Source organism: Galleria mellonella, unplaced genomic scaffold (assembly GCF_026898425.1).
Source record: "Galleria mellonella isolate WM207_F2 unplaced genomic scaffold, CSIRO_AGI_GalMel_v1 utg213, whole genome shotgun sequence".
NCBI classification, from domain to species: domain Eukaryota; kingdom Metazoa; phylum Arthropoda; class Insecta; order Lepidoptera; family Pyralidae; genus Galleria; species Galleria mellonella.
The window spans coordinates 4,283,781-4,305,848 of NW_026442039.1; the positions used below are offsets into that span (position 1 = coordinate 4,283,781).

At 34.6% G+C, this 22,068-nt stretch overlaps 1 protein-coding gene across 1 annotated transcript in view; it reads left to right on the plus strand.

Moving 5' to 3' along the window:
- Positions 1-21,818, plus strand: part of LOC113511974 (ATP-binding cassette sub-family D member 3) — a 37,511-nt gene extending 15,693 nt beyond the window's left edge. Inside the window, exons 6-15 of the mRNA XM_052894481.1 lie at positions 5,040-5,109; positions 5,849-5,943; positions 6,402-6,519; positions 9,530-9,627; positions 10,198-10,390; positions 11,525-11,654; positions 15,173-15,347; positions 16,324-16,497; positions 17,151-17,255; positions 17,920-21,818. Of these exons, the coding sequence (XP_052750441.1) occupies positions 5,040-5,109; positions 5,849-5,943; positions 6,402-6,519; positions 9,530-9,627; positions 10,198-10,390; positions 11,525-11,654; positions 15,173-15,347; positions 16,324-16,497; positions 17,151-17,255; positions 17,920-18,054 (1,293 nt within the window). The 3' untranslated portion in view covers positions 18,055-21,818. The remainder of the gene's footprint in view (positions 1-5,039; positions 5,110-5,848; positions 5,944-6,401; positions 6,520-9,529; positions 9,628-10,197; positions 10,391-11,524; positions 11,655-15,172; positions 15,348-16,323; positions 16,498-17,150; positions 17,256-17,919) is intronic.
- The last annotated feature ends 250 nt before the right edge of the window (positions 21,819-22,068 follow it).

Sequence of the window (22,068 nt, forward strand, 5' to 3'; positions counted from 1 at the left end):
ATAATAAGTATTGTAAGTTTGTACTCCAAATATTATACTACAGTAATAACTAGAGGAGGATGGGATTGTTAGTATTACGCACTACCAGTTTCATCAGTCGCAATATACTCTGTCAGGTCGACCTCCCCGAGGTCCCCTCATGGTAATCATCGTGCTGAGGGGGAAAGGGATTGTTAGTAATGGAGACTGAGAATCCTATTGCTAGCAATATACCCAACCAGGTCGACCTCCTCGCGGCTCCCCCTGGAAACTATCATGGTTAATTCCTGATGAATTCATCATGATGGGCTAACTGGCCTGTTTTCATTCTCATCTATCACCCTTCACTGGTGCTCCGCCAGCGTATCTCGTTAACACAGGCGGGGTTACTATACAATTTTCACCCAACAAAAAAAAAAAATAATCGTGCTGAATCCCAGGTGTATTCATTAAAAAACCACGTATACGAAATAACAAGAAAATTGTTAGCTAAAAAGTTATATAAAGGTAAATAAATTCAACTTCAAAAACGTTACCAACAAAGTGACTCGTTTGATATTATAATTCAAAATTTGGTACAAAGTCCACCAGATAATAGACCTACAATACGTTCACGTTCAATACGGTCAGTGTAGTTGCAGATAAACAGTTATTTTAACGTTATTTACAATAGATATAATATAATGATCTTGCAAACTTTTTTAACAAACATTTTCTTATCAAATTAAGTTGATATTTTGCCTAGCTTTCATGAGCTGTTTATACATCTAAAATGTGTACTTTTTTAATTGATGATAATGAAATGTTTTTAGGGTTCTGTATCACCAAAGGAAACAACGGTTCCATTATAGGATCACTTCGTTGCCCATCCATCCGTCTGTCCCTCTGTCAAGACCCTTTTTCTTAGGAACGCGTGGAGGTATCAAGTTGAAATTAATATCATATACTAAAGTCGGCAATCTCTTAAAGCATTGAGAAAGTCAAGCTTCTAAATCGATGTAATCAAAAGATACGGCCGTTTATGTTTCATTCATATCGCATATTTTGACATTCGCAAAGGGAATCTAAACTTATAGGGTACTTCGCGATGACCTAGAATCATGAAATTTGGCTAGAATTTCATGTAGCACAAGTAAAGAAAAAATCTGAAAACCGTAAATATGTAGACAACTCACAAAAAAAAAACACTTTTTAAACTTGATGATTTTGTACGGAACCCTCGTTGTGGGAGTTCGACTTGCACTTGACTTGCTTTTTTTATGGATGATAATGGAATAGTAACTCCACCCGCGCTATCGGTATACACTGGCGGGGCTTCAGTGAGAAACGATATGTGAGGATAAAGCAGGTCAATTAGTTCATCGTGATGAATTCAACAATAAATCTATCACGATGGTTTCCAGGGGGAACGGCAAGCATGTTTTTTTTTGATGCGTGAAAATGGATTAGTAACCCCGCCTGTAAATACTCTTTATTGTTTCCTCCAAGAGATTACAATAGGAAACTTGTTATAAATATAAATAATTACAAGAAATAATCACAATGAGAAAACAATGGGCGACCTTATCGCTAAGAGCGATCTCTTCCAGGCAACCTTTGGATGGAAAGGAGTAATTATAAACAATTTGGTGGGAGGCAAGATAAAAACTTTTGTCAGTTCTAAATATGGCAGATGCGATACATATAATAATATAAATATAATAAATATAAATTTATTATTTTTGTGACTTTATAGGAAAATCTAGTCATCCTTTTTCATTAAAAAAAAAAAAATAAAAATAACAATAGTATGTACAACAATAATATCTTATCATATTTTTAGTTGCCTTCAATAGCGGTGTAAACTGACGTACAAACTGACCTGAGTGTTGAACATTGATTAAAAATTAAAAAAAGCGTTAAAAAATTTCTTTATTGATTTTTAATTTAATGACATCAAATACAAATTTCTAATTTAATCTTTAGTTAACCAGATAAGCCATCAGAATAAAGACCATTTATTCTTATGGTTAGTAATGGGGAGGTTAATTCCCATTGCTCTCAATATACCCTATCAGGTCGACCTCCACGCGGTTCCCCCTGGAAACTATCGTGACTAATTTATCGTTAAATTTGTCACTATGGGCTAACTGACCTGCCTTTTCATCCTCACCTCTCACTGGTACCCCGCCAGTGTATACCGATAGCGCAGGCGGGGTTACCATGCCATTTTCACCTATTAGAAAAAAATATCCTATTCACAGAGAGAACATATAATACCTATTACATATGAAAATATTGTATATGTAAGGTCGTCAGAATTCACTCAATTCATTTTATACCTTATGGTCTTACTTAGAAGAGCAACATTGCAATGGCAATATTAGGTCGTCTGCTCAAACAATTTCCTGGCTTATCAAAACTTATCAGAGTGAACAATAGATTAAACGTAATAATGATAGTGGGAACTTCAGTAATCCTACACGTGTATGAAGGTCTTATTAACCAATCATGCACATTTGAATGGATTAAAATGATATTTGATACACTGATAAATCATAATATTGGATATTGGGGGGAAGGGATCGTTAGTAATGCGGGCTACCAGTCCCATTGCTAGCAATATACCCTGTCAGATCGACCTCCACGCGGTTCCCCCCTGAAAACCATCGTGCTGACTTCTAGGTGTATTCATCACGATTAGCAGACTGACCTGCTTTTTTCATTATTTACCTATCATTCCTCACTGGTGTCCCGCTAGCGTATACCGTTAGCACAGGCGGGGTTACCATTCCATTAATCATGCATTAAAAAAAAATTGAATATTGGGAGGGGGGAAAGAAATTGTTAATAATGGGTCTCATTTCCCCATTACCAGCAATACATATATCTGGTCAACCACCACGCGGTTGCCCCTGGAAACTATCATGGTTAATTCTAGTGAAATTCGTCACGATGGTCTAACTGACCTGCTTTCATCGTCACCTACCTCTCACTGGTGCCCCGCCAGCATATACCGATAACACAGGCGAAGTTACCATTTCATTATCACACTAATAATATATATATATATATATATATATATATATATATATATATATATATATATATATATATATATATATATATATATATATATATATATGTATATATATATACGGCGTACTTGTTGCATGATACCTTTTTTAAATAAGTAGTGAATAAACTGAAAATACCAGCTGATATCATTACTGTTAGTACTAAGTTAAAGACCTCTAGTGTGAAGTTTCTAAGTCGCCTTCATTAACGCCTTCTAGTGTCAAGTTTCTAAGTCGCCTTCATTATACGTGTAGAGATAACCGCTTTGCATATCCTCGAAACACGAAAACAATACCAATAAAATAATAATAAAAAATATATATAATGGTTCTCTACGTCTCGATTTATTTCTCAATAGAACTCGCATTCGGTCGGTATTTCTCGTATTCTACTATAACCTTGTTGGTGTACACATTATCATTTTAATGAGACATTTTTATCCTTGCGATTGTACTTACGTCATTTTATTGAATTTAGATTCATATACATTTCTATATCTTTTTCGAGACTGTTGCGATTTAGATTAAAATTAAATTGATGATGTAATTAGTGATTTAATTTAAAAAAAATATATATTTTTCGTATCTACTTAAGCTGATATTGGAAGTAAAACGTTCTTGAGTATTTTCACGTGAATGTTATACTGAGTTTGCTACCGCGTTTAAAAGGTATATTAACGGAAAGAAAAGTATCAAATATGATTATTATTATTATTATAGCTTTTTATCCACTTCAGTAGTCCCCAAGGGTAAAAGGCTCCTCCATCTTTTTCCACTTCTCCTTATCTATAGCAATACTTGTCTTTTGTTTGTTGTAGTTTTTTCCTGCTGTCTTTATTATGTCATCTGCCCATCTCTTTCTTTGCCTTCCAACATTTCTTTTTCCTGCTGGACCTCGCCATTTTGTTGTTTGGAGAGTTCACCTTTTATCTTTGTACATATCAAATATGATTACAATTCCATAAATATTCTTAAATAGGCTAAAATCAAAGTCATTAGCATCTTTTAAGGGGAATGTGAAACTGAACATTTTCCCATTGTGTGTCCCAAATGTGGACTTTAGTAATTAATATATAAATAGCAAATTTTTTAGTAATATATATAAACCCCTTTCTTTCTCGTGGAGGTCGTAAGAGGCGACTAAGGGAGCTTAATAGCCGAGGAGTGGGTGGCAGCCTCTCTCTTAAAACATCACTAAAAGTCTAACTGCGGTTGTCAATCCGCCTACCAAACGTGGCAACTACTTCCAAAACCCCCCCAATAGAAGTAGGCCTATGTACAGCAGTAGACAGTTGACGACTGATATTTTTTTTTATACAACTTAGAATGGCAAACAAGCTGACGGCCCACCTGATGGAAAGTGGTAACCGTCGCCTATAGTGATATTATGATATAGCTAAAATACATGCAACTTAAACAAGCCTCCCTCCCCCCCCCCCCCTCCTCTTCCACCTCAATCAAACAAATGTATCAATAGATGTTTTTTTTTTTTTTTATACAACTTAGAATGGCAAACAAGCTGACGGCCCACCTGATGGAAAGTGGTAACCGTCGCCTATACACATGAGCAGTACCATGTACATAACAGAGTATACTGTTTCGCCCATGTTATCCCCCATGCGTTGCCATTCCTGAGGATTCAGGTGTTATTCCTCTGTACCCAGTAAATTCACGCCATATCCCACCCTTCAAACCGAAACACAGCCATGCAAACACAGCTGCTTCACGGTTGAAACACGAATGGGACAGAGGTACCCAAGCAATCGACTTTTGTACAAAGTCTCCCTCTGGTCTTTTCTGTCGTACGTATGCAATATATCGAAACTACAATATCTCGCGTGTTGTTGTTTCTCAAGCGTGTAATGATGAAACAGAACGAGACAGCGATATCCGTCGTCTTACTTTTTCTCATATAATATGTAACGAAAACATGTCTACCGATTAATTAAGTTACAAAATCATACATATACATTGGTTTATTACAGTGCATCTTTATTTTTTCAGACCCCTGGAATAATGGTTGCGTACTTGGTGGTCTCTGGAATCTTTTTGACTATCTTAAGAAAACCGACAGGTATTAATTTTATTATACTAACCATCTTTGAGCATTAATATTAGGTACTAGATGATCGCCTCACCCAAAGAGTAGGGTCTTATTTTGAATGAGTCAATATCTACATAAACAAATTCGTGATTTATCATGAATGTAATAATTTTTTAATGTAAAGAATTCGCTTTATTTCGACTTAAACTTCGCTTTTTCATATGTAAATTTAAATTACATTAAAATTATTAATAGTTCAAATTTCTTTTTTTTTTTTTTAATAATCTTTGGTCGCAATTAAAAGATAGTAGACTATATACAAATAAAATACTAAATACATCTAGGTAACCTGGATATATTCACTGACCGAGATTAAAACAACCTATGCCTATCTCCATATAACTAAATTTTTTTTTATACAACTTAGAATGGCAAACAAACTGACGGCCCACCTGATGTAAAGTGGTAACCGTCGCCTATAGACATGAGCAGTGCCATGGACATAACCGAATATACTGTTTCGCCCATGATACTCCCCATGCGTTGCCATTCCTGAGGCCTCAGGTGTTATTCCTCTGTACCCAGTCAATTCACGCCATATCCCTCCCTTCAAACCGAAACACAGCCATGCAAACACAACTGCTTCACGGTTGAAACACGAATGGGACAGAGGTGCCCAAGCAATCGACTTTTGTACAAAGTCTCCCTCTAATAATTTTATTGTTTACTGTAACAAATGCAAATATTTGATTTTTGTCTTGTGTTACAGCGAAGATGACAGTCCAGGAGCAAAAGCTGGAAGGTGAATTCAGATACGTAAACTCGAGACTAATCACTAATTCCGAGGAAATCGCCTTCTATCAGGTCAGCTTATTATTTTATTTTCATCTGTATGTTTATAAATATAAATACAATTACGAATCAATGTGGCGACCCCGTCCAGGCAAGAAGGGAGGGCGAGGGATGGACAACACCATCTCTTGAAATATCTCCAAAGCCTAACTACGGCTGCCAATCGTGGCAGCAAGTCCTAATTTTTTTTTATTCTAATTTATTATCATTTTTTTTTTAATGGTTATACAGGTATTATTTTCATATAATGTGTTTTTCTGAAAAAATGTTTTATTAACTTCTGAGCATTATTATTGACAACGTTGCTGTATTTTTTAATGTTTTTAATGTAATGTCTTAAATGTTAGCCAACTGGTGACCCAACTGATAGAAAGAGGTGATCGTCGTCTATAGATATAATTAACACCATAGGTATCACAGAATACACTGTGACGCCCCTGATAACTTTCATGCGTTCTATATTGTCGCAGGGTAACCACAGAGAACAGCTGACTCTCCTAGCGAGCTTCTTCAAGTTGACGCGACATCTGCGCAACTTCCTCAACTTTAGAGTAATGATGGGCTTCATAGACAATATCGTCGCAAAATGTGAGTATAGATTTTATATCAAATAGCTTAAATTTAAGAGTCGAACAAAACACGTGCGAATTTATTATCACAAAAAAAAAAACCCGTGGAATTTCAGTTTTTTTGATAGTTCATAGAAGGATATGAGACATACGTACGTGACTGCATATACGCATGTGACTTATTTAATTTAAAATAATTAAATAAATCCTTACAGTGGTTTAATATGAAAAATAAATTCACATATGCTAATAGTTACGATGTATATATAATGTAAATAAAAGATAATTAGGAATTAAATTAATAAATTACATATATATTGCGCATTATTATAGTATGTTCACTAACACTGTTATTGACTGTTATATTGTGTAGTCATGCATGCCATATTTGCTGTATCCTTTAAAATGATACCTTTACCAGAGGGAGACTTTGTACAAAAGTCGATTGCTTGGATACCTCTGTCCCATTCGTGTTTCAACCGTGAAGCAGCTGTGTTTGCCGACACGACACACCACAAAAAAACACTTAATGCAAATAAATAATGTGTGTTGATTTAATTTAATATACGAAAGAAATAAATTATAAAATATGGCAGTGAATTTACAGGGTACAGAGGAATACACCTAAGTCCTCAGGAATGGCAACGCATGGGGATACCATGGGTATCATGTTATCAACAGTATACTCTGTTATGTCCATGATACTGCTCATATCTATAGGCGACGGTTACTACTCTCCACCAAGTGGGGCGTCAGCTTGTTTGCCATTCTAAGTTGCATAAAAAAGAAAATGCTGTGAATACCTTTAATAGGCATGTACATTAATATTGTATTATATTTAATGTTTGTTATATGTGTTATAATGCAATATGCTGTCGGTGTTCATTTAAATAAATAAAATTAAAAAAAAAGTATCAATCTCCTTTCAAAAGTTTTAACCTCGACTATAATCATTGTGATTATTTCTGTTGTTTCTATTCCACTTTGACCCATCTTGTGCATCGATAGTCAAAGCAATGACTCGCATGTCTTCGTTCGCTGTATCCAGCGCCAGTGTTTCTGACATTTTTAAACATACACAGTCAAAACAAAGAAATGGAAATAATATTCATATTATTCAAAATTATTCAGTCAGTCCATTGTTTTTAGGACGCTTAGTTCTAAGTCCAAATTAAAACTGAAGTGTACTTTGTTCAGTATACCATGCTAAGGTGATAGCTGACATTTTTACACTTTTGCCAGTTCTTCTCAATTGGATCTATATACCGAACTGGACGGTAGGGAAAATATAAAATTATAATGTAAAAATTTGACGTTCATAAGCGGCTAAAATGTCCTACATGAATAAATGATTTTTGAATTTGAATTTGAATTTGAACTATTTACTGTAATACAAATGCATTGAATAAGTATTTCTCGGCTTAAAGTCAATCTAATAATCATAACTCAAATTTTATCCCACACTCAATTCTATTGTCAAATATAATGAATCTCCGTAAATTATATTTTAGTGACCAGTCACATGCACTATGTTATAACGCACCAAAGGGAGACTTTGTACAAAAGTCGATTGCTTAGGTACCTCTGTCCCATTTGTGTTTCAACCGTGAAGCAGTCGTGTTAACATGGCTGTGTTTCAGTTTGAAGGGTGGGATATGGCGTGAATTTACAGGGTACAGAGGAATAACACCTGAGTCCTCAAGAATGGCAACGCATGGGGAGTATCATGGACGAAACAGTATACTCTGTTATGTCCATGGTACTGCTCATGTCTATAGGCGACGGTTACCACATTCCATCAGGTGGGCCATCAGCTTGTTTGCCATTCTAAGTTGTATAATAAAAAAAAAATTGTAATCATAAGCTAGCGTTTCTCTGAGATGTCTAAATTATTATTGACATGTTTAATTTATTGTACATTCTCCTAATTCATTTTTAAACAATTGTACACATATTATCTACATAGTAAATTCGAGTTTTACCATAATACTGGCTGTTGTCGATGACATAACTTTTTTTTATTTTCTCTTGTTAATTCTAACAGTGATGGCTCCTTAAATACATATAATTAAATTTATTATTTATACAGTGTTTTTATTATCCAATATCTATACAGTACAGTTTACTAAACAGCTATTGACACTGTTTTTTAGAACATCTATTGTTTTTAAATATTGTTCTTTTGGTTCTGAGTCGATCTCTTATAAAATATGTCTTTAAAAAAAATACATTTTTTTTTTCATCGAATTGAATATTTTATTTTACAAATACATGTACGTTTTACTACTGCATTCTGCTGTTTATATCAATGTCGATCTGAATTGCATTGGCCTTAATATATTTTTAAAAGTGTTTTTTTTACAATAACATTGATTTTACAATCGGGGACCTTTGTCATACAAACCGTCATTTAGTTTATTTATAATTGTCATATATCCAGTACTGTTGCTCTCTTCCTCATTAATATGGCGAACGTCTCAAATCTCTTCTAGCTATTGTAGTACCTTGACATTTTTTTCAGCGAGTGAAACAAAACATTTAATATTGTACTGAGCTGTGTGTTATTTTTCGGAAGTCTATCACTGGTTAGTCAATTAGAATTATTTTGTTCAATTCCGCTACGTATGCGTACGACTGCCAACATTTTTAGATTGACTATTATTATTATTAGAAGTTCTACGACCTTCTATATAAATCATTAATCTCCGACCGTGATTCAGTCCATGCACATGTTGCGACACGTGTTTCACCTCTAAACAAGGCATCTAAAAACAAATCAGTGTGGTATTAATGCTAGCGAAATTAAACAAAATAATAGAATTATTTTGTTTAATTTCACTACCAAGTAAACCATATCGATTAAGTAAACACTTACTTAATAATTAATATAGGCCCGTAAGAGGTTTTACTTTCGTTTGAAGTTGAGTATAAACTTGAGTTTAAAAATTTTAACACTTTATACGGATAAACAATGTGTCAGTCGAAAATCGGTCAACCGATTTCTATAAACTCTTATTTCTTGTTCACAGACGTGGCGATTACTGTCGGCTTCTACGCTGTGTCGAGGCCATTCTTCGCAGTGGATCACAACCTCCTAACAAAGGGAACCGAAAATGACAGATTCAAGGTTGATATTTCTTTTATTTGAAGTGGAGCTATGCAGGGGATGAAATCAAAATCATTAGCGTTTTTTGATTTCATCCTTAGAAATGGATATGTGGTGTGACAAGGTCAAGAATGAGTACATAAGAAGTTTGAAAGTAGCGCCAATAATGAAAAAGAAGAGAAGTAGTCGTTTGTCACGGTATGGAAATGTGAGGCGTGGGGAAGAGAGAGAGTATGGTAAGAAAGGTATTACCTATAAAAAGAGACGGATGGACTGCGTGAAAGATGATATGGCCAGAAAGGAAGTTTTTTTTAATGAATGATAATGGAATGGTAACCCCGCGTGCGCTAACGGATACACTGGCAAGAAATCAGTGAGGGATGATAGGTGAGAATAAAAAGGCAGGTCTGTTAGCCCATCGTGATGAATACATTTGGAATTTAACACGATGGTTTCTAGGGAGGACCTGTTAGGGTGTATTGTTAGCAATGGTAGATAATCCCCATTACAAACAACTTCTGGTCACCGCAATGGGAGATAAGCATGTTGTATGTGTATATAAGTTTGTATAAGTAATGATACCTTCAACAGCACTACTACACATATGGGCGCATGATGGTCAAAATGGCTGAAGGCATCGGCAGGCTAGTATTGTCTGGCCGAGAGATGAACAAGCTGGCTGGCTTGACCGCACGAGTCACCCAATTGAGGTCGGTGCTGGAAGACGTCCAGCGCGGAAAGTATACCAGGACCATGGTCGAGAAGAACGTACAAAACGGCAATGGTGAGAATATTTCCATGGTTTATGGTTTTTTTAAGGTACTGTCCCACTCGTGTTTCCATACAGCGGTATACGCTGGCGTGGCACCGAACAGGGATGATAGGTGATGATGAAAAAGTAGGTCGAATAGCCTATCGTGATGAATACACCTAGAATTCAGCACGATGGTTTCCAGGGGGTGACCACGTGGAGGTCGACCTGACACTAAATATACCCTATATTGCTAGCAGTAGGACTGACAGTCCGCATTACTAACAATACGCTGGCACTCAGGACCTATACTTAGCCGCGCCCTCATATACCATTCCATGTTGCATAATAAAAAAAGGAGTTAACTTGATTTTTTTATGGGTGATAATGAAATAGTAACCCCACCCGCGCTATCGGTATACACCGGCGGCGCACCAGTGAAGGATGATAGGTGAGGATGAAGCAGATCAGTTAGTCCATCGTGACGAATTCAACAAGAATTGTTCACGATGGTTACCAGGAGGAACCACGTAGAGGTTGACCTGATAGGGTTTATTGTTAGCAATGGGGCTGCCAAACTCCATTGCTAACAATCCCTTTCCCCCCTAACTTGATTATTTGAATGAAATATAATTATTTATCATTATCTCGACGTTTCGATCAGCTGATAACCGCAGCCAGTATAATTTAGAAACGTCGGAATAACCTTATATGTAGCAAATCTTAAAGCAATATATTCTTAACCCACACCCTTGGTGTTCCTAGATGTTCATTGTCAGGTTTCTCATAAATTTTGAAAGGATACATCTGATTCTCACGCTAGGATCTCTTGTTATTCACAAGGTATCAAATTGGTGGGATTGTGTGAAATTTGTACTCGTAGGTTAAAGACACCGCTGCTGATGTCGGGCTTTTTAATTAAATTTCATATTTAAGTTTAATTAATAAACCTTATAAACATATACATATAGAAATATATACATATTTGCAATTGTTCTGATATTTGCAAATACCCATGGATTGTGGTAATCACTTAACCATGAGGTGAGCCGTATGCTTGTTTGTTCCTATATTATAAAAAAAAAAAATTGTTTATGCACCCGGCGTGCCTGTCTCAGTTAGCCGCAAGCTAATGTTGAGATCTTATTATTTGTGGATGCTTAACAGGTCCACCGGCGTTACTGGCCCCGGGCGCGGGCCGCATCATCTACCAGGACAAGATCATCAAGTTCGACAAGGTGCCGCTGGTCACGCCCAACGGCGACGTCCTCATCAAGGAGCTCAGCTTCGAGGTCAAGTCAGTACCGTCATTACTTTTTTTATCTACCAAAAATGCGTGTAACATGGATACGTTACACGCCTTTTTGAACCCTGGATAGGGTTCATGTATATTTAATTTTATTTGAAACAGATGAATTTATACCCGTCCATAACACACTCTGTTAATTTACGATAGTAATCTGCATCAAAAATCGTTGCAATCCATCGGTGAAAGTCGACATTTCGTCACGCTCTCTCCCTTTCTCTCTCTATCTATCTTTCTCTCTCTCTCTGTCTATCTCTCTCTCTCTCTCTCTCTCTCTCTCTCTCTCTCTCTCACACACATTCTTTCTCTCGGGGCTTGGAGTACCTTCTGCATTTGCCCATGCACGCGGCCGATGAAACTGTAAAAGCCATCTGCGGCCAAAAGTAACTACAGTTAAAAAAAATCAAAATCGTTCAATTGATTGAATGTCTCGATTTGTCACTGATTTCATTTAAAAAATGTTTCTATAATAATTTCAACAATACTTACTTTTGAGATTTATTAAAATAGTTTATAGTGAATACCTGTACCGGCCAAAACAGTACATATACAGTATGTATGTGTGGTCCCGGCATAGAAAAGGCCAACTCTTCCTTTACTGTGCGTGACGTAACAGCCACCTAAGGTAGGGCGAGGGATGTACAGCAGCGTCCCTCTTAAAACATCCGTTTCCAATCCGCCTGTCAAGCGTGCCAGTTACTGGCAAAACCCCCCAAGGGGAGACTTATTTTCAGCGGTTGACAGTTAAAGGCTGATATGATAATGATGATGACCTGTACATCATTGTAATATCCTATTTTCAATTCTAATTGAAAATCACACATCGAATGATCTAGTAACGTTGCACAGTATCAGCGCATGTATACTAATTAATCGATATGATGATTGCCTTAAACGATCAATGATAAGATAAATGTCAAATATTGACGGGGGTTTTAAACATGATTTTAATACTACCTACTTAAGATAATATTGCAGCTCTATCAGACCCACCATACTCCTACAATCATAACAATAATGATATTTTTTATTGCCCTTAATTGAAAAGAAAATCTATAATCCATATTAATATAAATCTATATTATTTATATATGAAAAAGTTTATTTTTGGCCTACTAATTTTTTTTTATGCAACTTAGAATAGCAAACAAGTTGACTACCCATCTGATGGAAAGTGGTAACCGTCGCCTATAGACATTTGCATTACTATGGACATAATAGAGTATACTGTTTCAACCATGATACCCCTATAAATAGAATAGAATCTATCGCTGAAACTATACATTTTCCTCAAAAAAGACATGGGTAAAAAAATACGATAAAAATGTTAAAACTAGACATAGGCAATATCAGTAACGTCAATATCTATATAGTTAGGTATCAATATCTATATAGCAAATATATAAATATTGTATCTACTTACCCAATTTTAAAAAGTCTTTCATGCTAAGAAGAAAACTACATTATCAGCTCGTATTTTTATTATTGAAAGACAGCTTCTTCCAAGCAGAAAAACCTATGATACTGCGACCTTTCCATGATCTTTTGTGCTCGCTCTTTTTTCAAGTTTACTGCTAATTCTTGTCAACGATAGGAATTTAAAGATTTTTTTTTTTGTAATTAAGTGCTGTGGCATTTGTTCCTCATTGTGACAAAATCTGCAAACACATTTTAGGCATAAGCCTATTTGGTCCATATGCTTGTTTATTTTGCAGTGTTCAGTGAGAACCCTTGTTAATACACACATATTTTACTCAAAAGAAATAATTTCTTAGAGCGAAATCATCAATATGAACGAGTAACCTAGGCTCCATGTTATATTTTTTTTTAATGAGTGAAGATGGAATGGTAACCCCGCCTACGCCATTGGTATACGCTGGGGTGACACCAGTGAAAGATGACAGGTGAGGATGAAGGCAGGTCTGTTAGCCCATAGTGACCAATTGAACAAAAATTAACCACTATGGGTTCCAGGGGAAACCGCGTGGAGGTCGACCTTATAGGGTGTATTGCTAGCAATGGGGCTGTTTCATCTCATTATTTCATTGTTTGTTAGCAATTCCTTCCTCTCCCCTATATGTTTTTTTTATGGGTGAAAATGATATGGTAACCCCCCCGTTAGTACACTAACGGGATATGCCGACGGAGCACCAGTGAAGGGTGATAGATGAGAATGAAAATAGGCCAGTTAGCCCATCATGACGAATTCATCAGGAATTATCCATGATACTTTCCAGGGAGAACCACGAGGAAGTCGACCTGTTTGGGTATATTGCTAGCAATGGGATTCTCAGTCTCCATCACTAACAATCCCATCCCCCCCCCCCCACCCCTGTTTGGGTATATTGCTAGCAATGAGATTCTCAGTCTCCATTACTAGCAATAACTTCCCCCCCCCCTATATGTTATATTTCTACCCGCGTGAGGCCTAGCCGGATCTGCTAGTGTATATTTTTGTAAACTAACGAACCATCTACTCCATTAGTCGGGGTCAATGTAATGTGTTCTTCCATTTCCACTTATTATTAGTCATAGTTTATGTATTCATCGCTCTTTTTCACACAATGTTTTACACGATCCATTCATCCATGTACCTACTGAGTAGTATGTAAAGTGAAATGAATCATTTTACCTTAGACATTGTAACTGAAACAACAATGTTATTGTCTATATTATTTGTTATATCGACTATTAACTGTCCACTCCTGAACATAGGCCTTGAAGAAGGGGAAGGAGAGTTTTAGAATTTTTTTTATACAACTTAGAATGGCAAACAAGCTGACGGCCCACCTGATGGAAAGTGGTAACCGTCGCCTATAGACATGAGCAGTACCATACACATAACAGAGTATACTGTTTCGCCTATGATACCCTCCATGCGTTGCTATTCCTGAGGACTTAGGTGTTATTCCTCTGTACCCAGTAAATTCACGCCATATCCCACCCTTCAAACCGAAACACAGCCATGCAAACACAACTGCTTCACGGTTGAAACACGAATGGGACAGAGGTACCCAAGCAATCTACTTTTGTACAAAGTCTCTCTCTCGTCCCTTTCTATCCCGTGGATGTCGTAAGAGGCGACTTAGGGAACTTATGGTCGAAGGATGGGCAACAGCGTCCCTCTTGCAACATTTCTAAAGCCTCACAGCTGTTGCCAATCCGCCTGCCAAGCGTGGTAACTACTGGAAAACCTCCCAAGGGAGAGTTTTATTGTCAGCAGTGGACAGTTTTTTTTATGAGTGAAAATGGTATGGTAACGGTAACTCCGCCTGCGTTAATGGGATACGCTGTCGGAGCACCAGTAAAGGGTGATAGATGAGAATGAAAACAGGCCAGTTAGCCCACCATGATAAATTCATCAGGAATTAACCATGATAGTTTCCAGGGGGAACCGCGAGGAGGTCGACCTGGTTGGGTATATTGCTAGCAATGGGATTCTCAGTCTCCATTACTAACAATCCCTTTCCCTCTGCAGGGAGTACAATATCTAATTAATTTGTCGTCAGGTCGGGCATCAACGTGCTGGTTTGCGGGCCAAATGGCTGCGGGAAATCATCTCTGTTCCGGCATCTGGGCGAGCTGTGGCCTATATTCGGCGGTACCCTCACCAAGCCGCCCAAGGGGAAACTGTTCTATGTACCGCAACGACCTTACATGACCCTCGGCACTCTGCGTGATCAGGTCCTCTATAATCTACATTCACAAATTTTTATGTAAAAGTGAAATATTGATATTGCCAGATATCTTTGTAACCTTAATTATATAGAGTCAAATTAAAAAGATTTTGTATGCAACATATAATAACAAACAAGCTGACGGCCCACCAGATGAAAGTGGTAACCGTCGCCTATAGACATGAGCAGTACCATGGACATAACAGAGTATACTGTTTCGCCCATGATACCCCCCATACGTTGCTTAAGGACTCGGATGTTATTTCTATGTACCCTGTAAATTCACTGCCATATCCCCACTCTTCAAACCGAAACACAGCCATCCAACACAACACAACTGCTTCACGGTAGAAACATGAATAAGACAGAGATGCCCAAGCAAACGACTTTTGTACAAAGTTTCCCTCTGGGATGTAAAGTAGAAAGATGCAGGTACTAGGAGAAACTTTCCATTTAAAAGCAGTAGATTGTGATAAGAGAATATTCTTGTCCTTTAGTTCAGATATTTTAAAAGAAGAGTTAAGATTATCCAGAAACGATATGCTTGTATGAATGACTTATAAAAATTGAACTAAAATATTTAAGAATATATAGAAAAGTCTAGAAAGGCTTTCCATTCAAAAGCGAAAGACTTTGGTAAAAAGAATATTCTAATTTCTGAGTTCAGATAGATCGTATATGTCTAAAGAGTTAAGAATATCCTAAAACAAGAAAAAAATTTAAGTAAAATATTTAACAATAGTCTATGATACTTTACACTCTATCTCGTCTAGTAATTCTTACCTAGTTATATAAATGTTGGACGTTCTTAAAGGAAGTAAAATAATAATCTCATTTCGCTATTCGTTTATGCTGTATACCTTTTAGTTTATGTGTGTACCTCGTATATCGTGACGAATCATCATCAGTCTTCATTATTAACAATCTCACTCCTGCCCCCCCCCCCCCCGTTCCATACTAATTAATTTGCTTTCCATGTCCAGGTGATCTACCCACAAACCCGTGAAGAGATGGTGCGCCGCGGTCGCACCGATGAGCAATTGAACCGTTTCCTGGAGATCGTTCAGTTGTCGTACCTGACTACGCGCGAGGGAGGCTGGGACGCGGTCGAGGACTGGATGGACGTCCTCTCTGGTGGAGAGAAACAGAGGATAGCTGTAAGTCCATTTTTACGTTAGCAGTTACAAATTTTATAATATTAAATCAAATCTCAATTAATATTAAATCTCAATCTACAGTAACATAATTTATGTACTCGTATGTAGTATAAATATGTCTATAAAAATTATAGGAAATAGGATAATAGAATCCCTGGAACGAGCAATACTTTTGAAGGTACTGACAAATTATGAAAACATTTGTATTGACCAATAAAAGTTTGGAAGTAATAAGTAGTGTGTTTCCCACAAAAAACCGTCTTCAAATGTGACATAACCAGTTATTTTTATTTAAAAATTAACCACTGAATCTATTGTGAAAAAATTTGTTTGTGACCAATCTGTTCTTTCATGTTCTTTCTAATAAAAAATATTTTTCCAAATCGCTTTAGAACAGACGTAGCTATAACGAAACAAATATAAAAAAATAAAATTGGACCTCCTTCTTCTTGAAGTCTGTTGAAAATTAATACTTTTTTTACGGAAACCCAAAAAAAAAAATAAAGAAAATACAAGAAGAAATTCTTAATATATAAAAATATAAATTAACGAGTAACGATTTTTATATTAAAAAAATACATAAAAAATATCACAAACAAAAACCCCTAATTGTTAGTTGTAAAACATAAATCATTGTAATAAATCAATTATAGATGGCGCGGCTGTTCTACCATGAACCACAGTTCGCTATCTTGGACGAATGCACCAGCGCTGTGTCAGTAGACGTCGAAGGACAAATGTACCAATACTGCAGAGAGGTGCGTTAACAATAATAATTTCCACACAATCACTTCATTATTCTAGTCATTTAGATACCATTTATTGTGGGATATTTCAAAATGAGATTTCTATGGCAACAGATAAATATGGATAACACAAGATCACCATATGTAATATATATATATATATATATATCATAAGTGATTACAAATATAATAAATTCCAGTGTACGTAAGCCTAGAATTTACAATCACCCATAAATCGTTTGGCAATATACACTCCTTCAAACATTTAAAATAGAGATACAAGTATCTATAATTCTACACAACATAAAAACTTACATTACATGATGGAAATTAGTGTAAAAGAAAGAGACAAAACAGTTCAATAGCTAAAATAGGTTTATAGGTTTGCAATTTTTATGAACAAAGGGGTAAATTCAATATAATCTTTTATTTTAAATACGCAATTGGGACTTACCGGCCGTACAACATTTTCTATACACAAGCCTGCAATGAATTGACAAAAATAGCAATTGATAGTATATCTTTCGTCTACTTTTTACTAATTATATTTTCAAAAGAAGAAAGGAGGCAATCATATGATTTACAGTTTTTATTTTATCATTCCTTCTATGTAATTCGTTGTTCTTAAGTGTAAACAATGCGAAAATTCAAAATTAAATATCTTGTTGGCCAACAGATGGGTATTTCCCTATTCACGGTGTCCCACCGCAAGTCACTATGGAAGCACCACGACCACTACCTGCAGATGGACGGCCGCGGCGGTTACGTCTTCGAGGCGATCGACAGCGATACACAACAGTTCGGGTCGTGATTTGTTCGTAGCCGATGTTAGATACGTACTAGTAAAGCTTCATTCACACATCTACGAATCGTGAATTAATATGAATCGTGACTAACGGAACGTTTTGTTCCAACGATCCCTGAACTTCTATGACCTTGACACGACTTGATCACGTGACACTACGAATTATGAAAACAAATACGGTACGTTAAAAAAATACGAAAAAGTAACGACTTGGACGAGTCCAGGTCGAAATTCATGTTTTATTTCTAAATTTAAACATCCTATTATTATATCATAAAATATTGTTCTACTAAGGTCAATGTTATTGAAGTCGTTTACTCGAGGTCAATTTTATATAATCGTTATTTAGTGAGCATTTTTTCGAATGAATCGTCACTGGACGATTTTACGAAATTATTAAATCACGATTCGATTTCTTTATATATTAACATCTATTTGTTTTATAACATTGACAGACTAAAGTCAATGTTATACAATCATTAACACAAGGTCAATATTATATAATCGTTATTTAGTGGTAGGTAAATTTTTAGTATGAATTGTCAATGATCGATTTATCGAATCGTATCAAATCACGATTCGATTTTTATATGTGAACTACTTTGTTGTTTTTAATAATCGTCAACGGCGTATGTGTGAACGCGTCCTAAATTAACGGCAATGACAAAAATTAAGTCGATAATGACTCATGACATACTGTTTTATTAAGTGTAATGCCATTATAGAGTATATTTTAATCGATATCAACAGAGTAATAATATAGTTTGATATACAAAATTGTCTTTGAAAATATTTAAAAAGTGTTAAACGAGAGTATATTTATGGTCAGGCCATTTAATAAAATTTCATTAATAGAGTTGCTAGATTTCTGTTACTTCTTCTAAACACACCTGTGTCTACTATGCTTCACGAAGTCCCTTGTTGATGTGTAAAATTGATTCCTTCGTTCATTGAACATTGAGTTCAATTTCGTTTTCCAACCCTTCGTGAAACGTAGTTACAGAAATAGGCAAAATAGGTAATAAATTCTTTCGTGTTGAGATTTATCTCGCATTATAGATTCCTCATAAGTCTTTATAAATACTAGGTACTTAGGTTCACATTAAGAAAATGTTAGGCTTTCTATAGCCGGTATGCCAATGTGACATGTGATATCCACATAGGGTAACAGTACAGCTTATAAAGGTAAAGGAACGTCAAATGCTTTTTTTCCTTATTTTTATTTTTCTCTTTTAAATACGTTTTCATTACTATTTCTTATTTCTAGTAACAATAACTAATCGACCTACACATCTCGTAGTAGCTTTTTTTAAATTAAACACTCGCTTATTTTATAATTTTAATTCTTAATTTTATTTCTTGTATTTATTTGTGTTTTAATTATTTATAGTAATTTTTTTGTTGCTTACAATACTATACCTACTTATCTATGTGAAATACACAAGTTAACAAAACATTTATATTTAAAATAGATTTATTACGGGTTTTATGAATATGTATATTTCTCGCTTATAAAGTCGAATGTATAATAATGTTTTGAACATCGCCAAATGACTACATTATCGTCACTCGTCAGCGATAAATATATGACACAATTGTAAAAAAAAAATTGACAAGAATATTTTGAAACACGTGTATACTGTGTTTTCCGTATACTTTAAATGTACCGTCACCATCTGTAATTACAACTTATTCGATATTTGAATTTATAATTTTTAAACTACACTTCGTGTTATATTATTAGTTTCTTTAATAAAATAAAACTAAATTCTATCTACAAATCTTACTTGTTCTATTTGTAATTCGATGCAAAAATGTAAATCATGTATATTGTAAAGTTAAAATTATATTTGAAACTTAGTTTACTCGCGTAACCAGTGTAAATACATTGGGCGGCTTAAAAAGTAGCCTGTGTCTTTTTCCATGCCATATACTACCTGTATACCAAATGTCATGGCATTTTCTTCAGTTATTTTCATAACCAGTAATATCAACGATGAACTCACACTTATACTTACTAAGACTCAGATGACTAAAAAGTAACAATCCTCGTTCACAAAGTATATAACAAATAATATTATAACTGTTTTATCTACTCTATTCTATCTCGGTGGCATTTAAAAATGCGTACTTCAAGTGCGTAAAACATAAATTAGTAAGATATTGTAACTATAGCATAATTTATTTTGATTGTTTAATAATATAATATTTTTTAACACGCATATAATGTGTTTATATAATTTTTAAATATAATATATATTTATGTAAATGATTTGAACAGTGATGTCAGTGAAATAAAATAATACTGTTATTGTTAAATGTAAGGATGTAGTTGAAAAACCAATATTTGTGAAATCACGAGTTGCATCTTTTCTCTGAATGGTCTAGGGTCAATTTTGTCATTGTTTATTATAAATTAAAGAAATCCTCAAATGTCACAAGTGTCTATTTAGTTTCATGATAACCCTGTTAAATAGACTTAGGATAATACAAACACTCTCTGATTACAAAACGATATGACGTACAAAAACAAAAACAGATCATGTGTTAGTGTGGTTTTCATGCTACCTCTAAATGTACATAATAATCTAAGACAATTCCGAAATCTTTGATAATAATAAAACGAATTGTCACATTACATTTATGTCATTATATGCACGTTTATATTCGTGTCATAAATATTTATTGTCGGAAAGTCTCTCTGCCATTATGGATTTTGTGTATATTATAATAAAAACATCACATTAACTTATTTTATCAGTTAAACGCAGTAGTACTATAATAAAACACTGTTATTTGTTTTTTAATTTTTACAAACATTAATAAATTACTCATGCCAATTTTAAGTAACGCAAAATGTACCTGTTATGAGAGAAACGTTACTAAAAAAACTGCTAATGTGAAAAAATAAAATACTGTGAAATATTCTATATTCGAATTTTTAACTCTAGAAAACTGTGATTTATTGTGTATCATAGTTAATTATACAATTTTTTAATGCCTAATTAATTACGGCAACTGCGTATTTACCAAACTGCTTTAAAAATTTATATCTTGAAAAACTTAAGAGTTGTAGTGATTATTTTTATATTTCTTTAAATTATTATAATTTGTCATTCAATTTAAATATTGTTTTGTACAAAGACGACTCGCCTTTTATTTTTTTACACAAGATATTTTTCTACTTATTTTCTGTAAGTAAAATGTGACAATTATATTTTAATAATTATTTTGTAATAGAAAAAAATTCAAAGCGAGCAGAGCTTGGAACCGCGTCATTTACCTCATGCCAGGGCCAATAATCTTACCAGTAAAGCTACCAGTTCATTAGACACCCATCTCCAAATTTTATTTCCCTCGCCAATAACAATATCACAGAAACAATGTTTTTAATAACAACTTTTAATATAAAAGTTTTCAACAAAATATTTGTCTTAATTTATTATATTATTATTTTTTTTGCAATTTTTTTTTTATTTTTATATTCGTTAATAATGATAATATTTTAATTATTGTAATATGTATGAAGTTTACAGCATGATGAATAAGAATTGGCGCCGCTCTTTCCTGTTAGTGAAGATAAAAATTTAACTATAGAACCCTAATAAAGAATGTAATGTAATTTTTTTACCGCACTCCTATTGTTTGTTTGTTTTTTTTTTTTTTTATTTTTCTGTTATAATGAATATTTGATGTGACAATAGCTGTGATAGTTGTTGGTTTTGTTAAACTCAATTGTGGGTGCTGGGTTAATAAAAAGGTTGAGGATACTACTATGTTTCATTTATTTCCCCTATATCATCATTATCATCATCATCATCATCATATCAGCCGTTAGCAATTTTATTATTAAATTATTTATTGATTAATTTTACAATATGAATATAAATAATTTTAAACTACAGAATATATTAAAGTTTAAATAACTATATAATACTAATAATAATTACGATATGAATAGATACACACCAATACTTAAATAATGAATAATTATAATAAGAAAATACGTACTTATCGTGA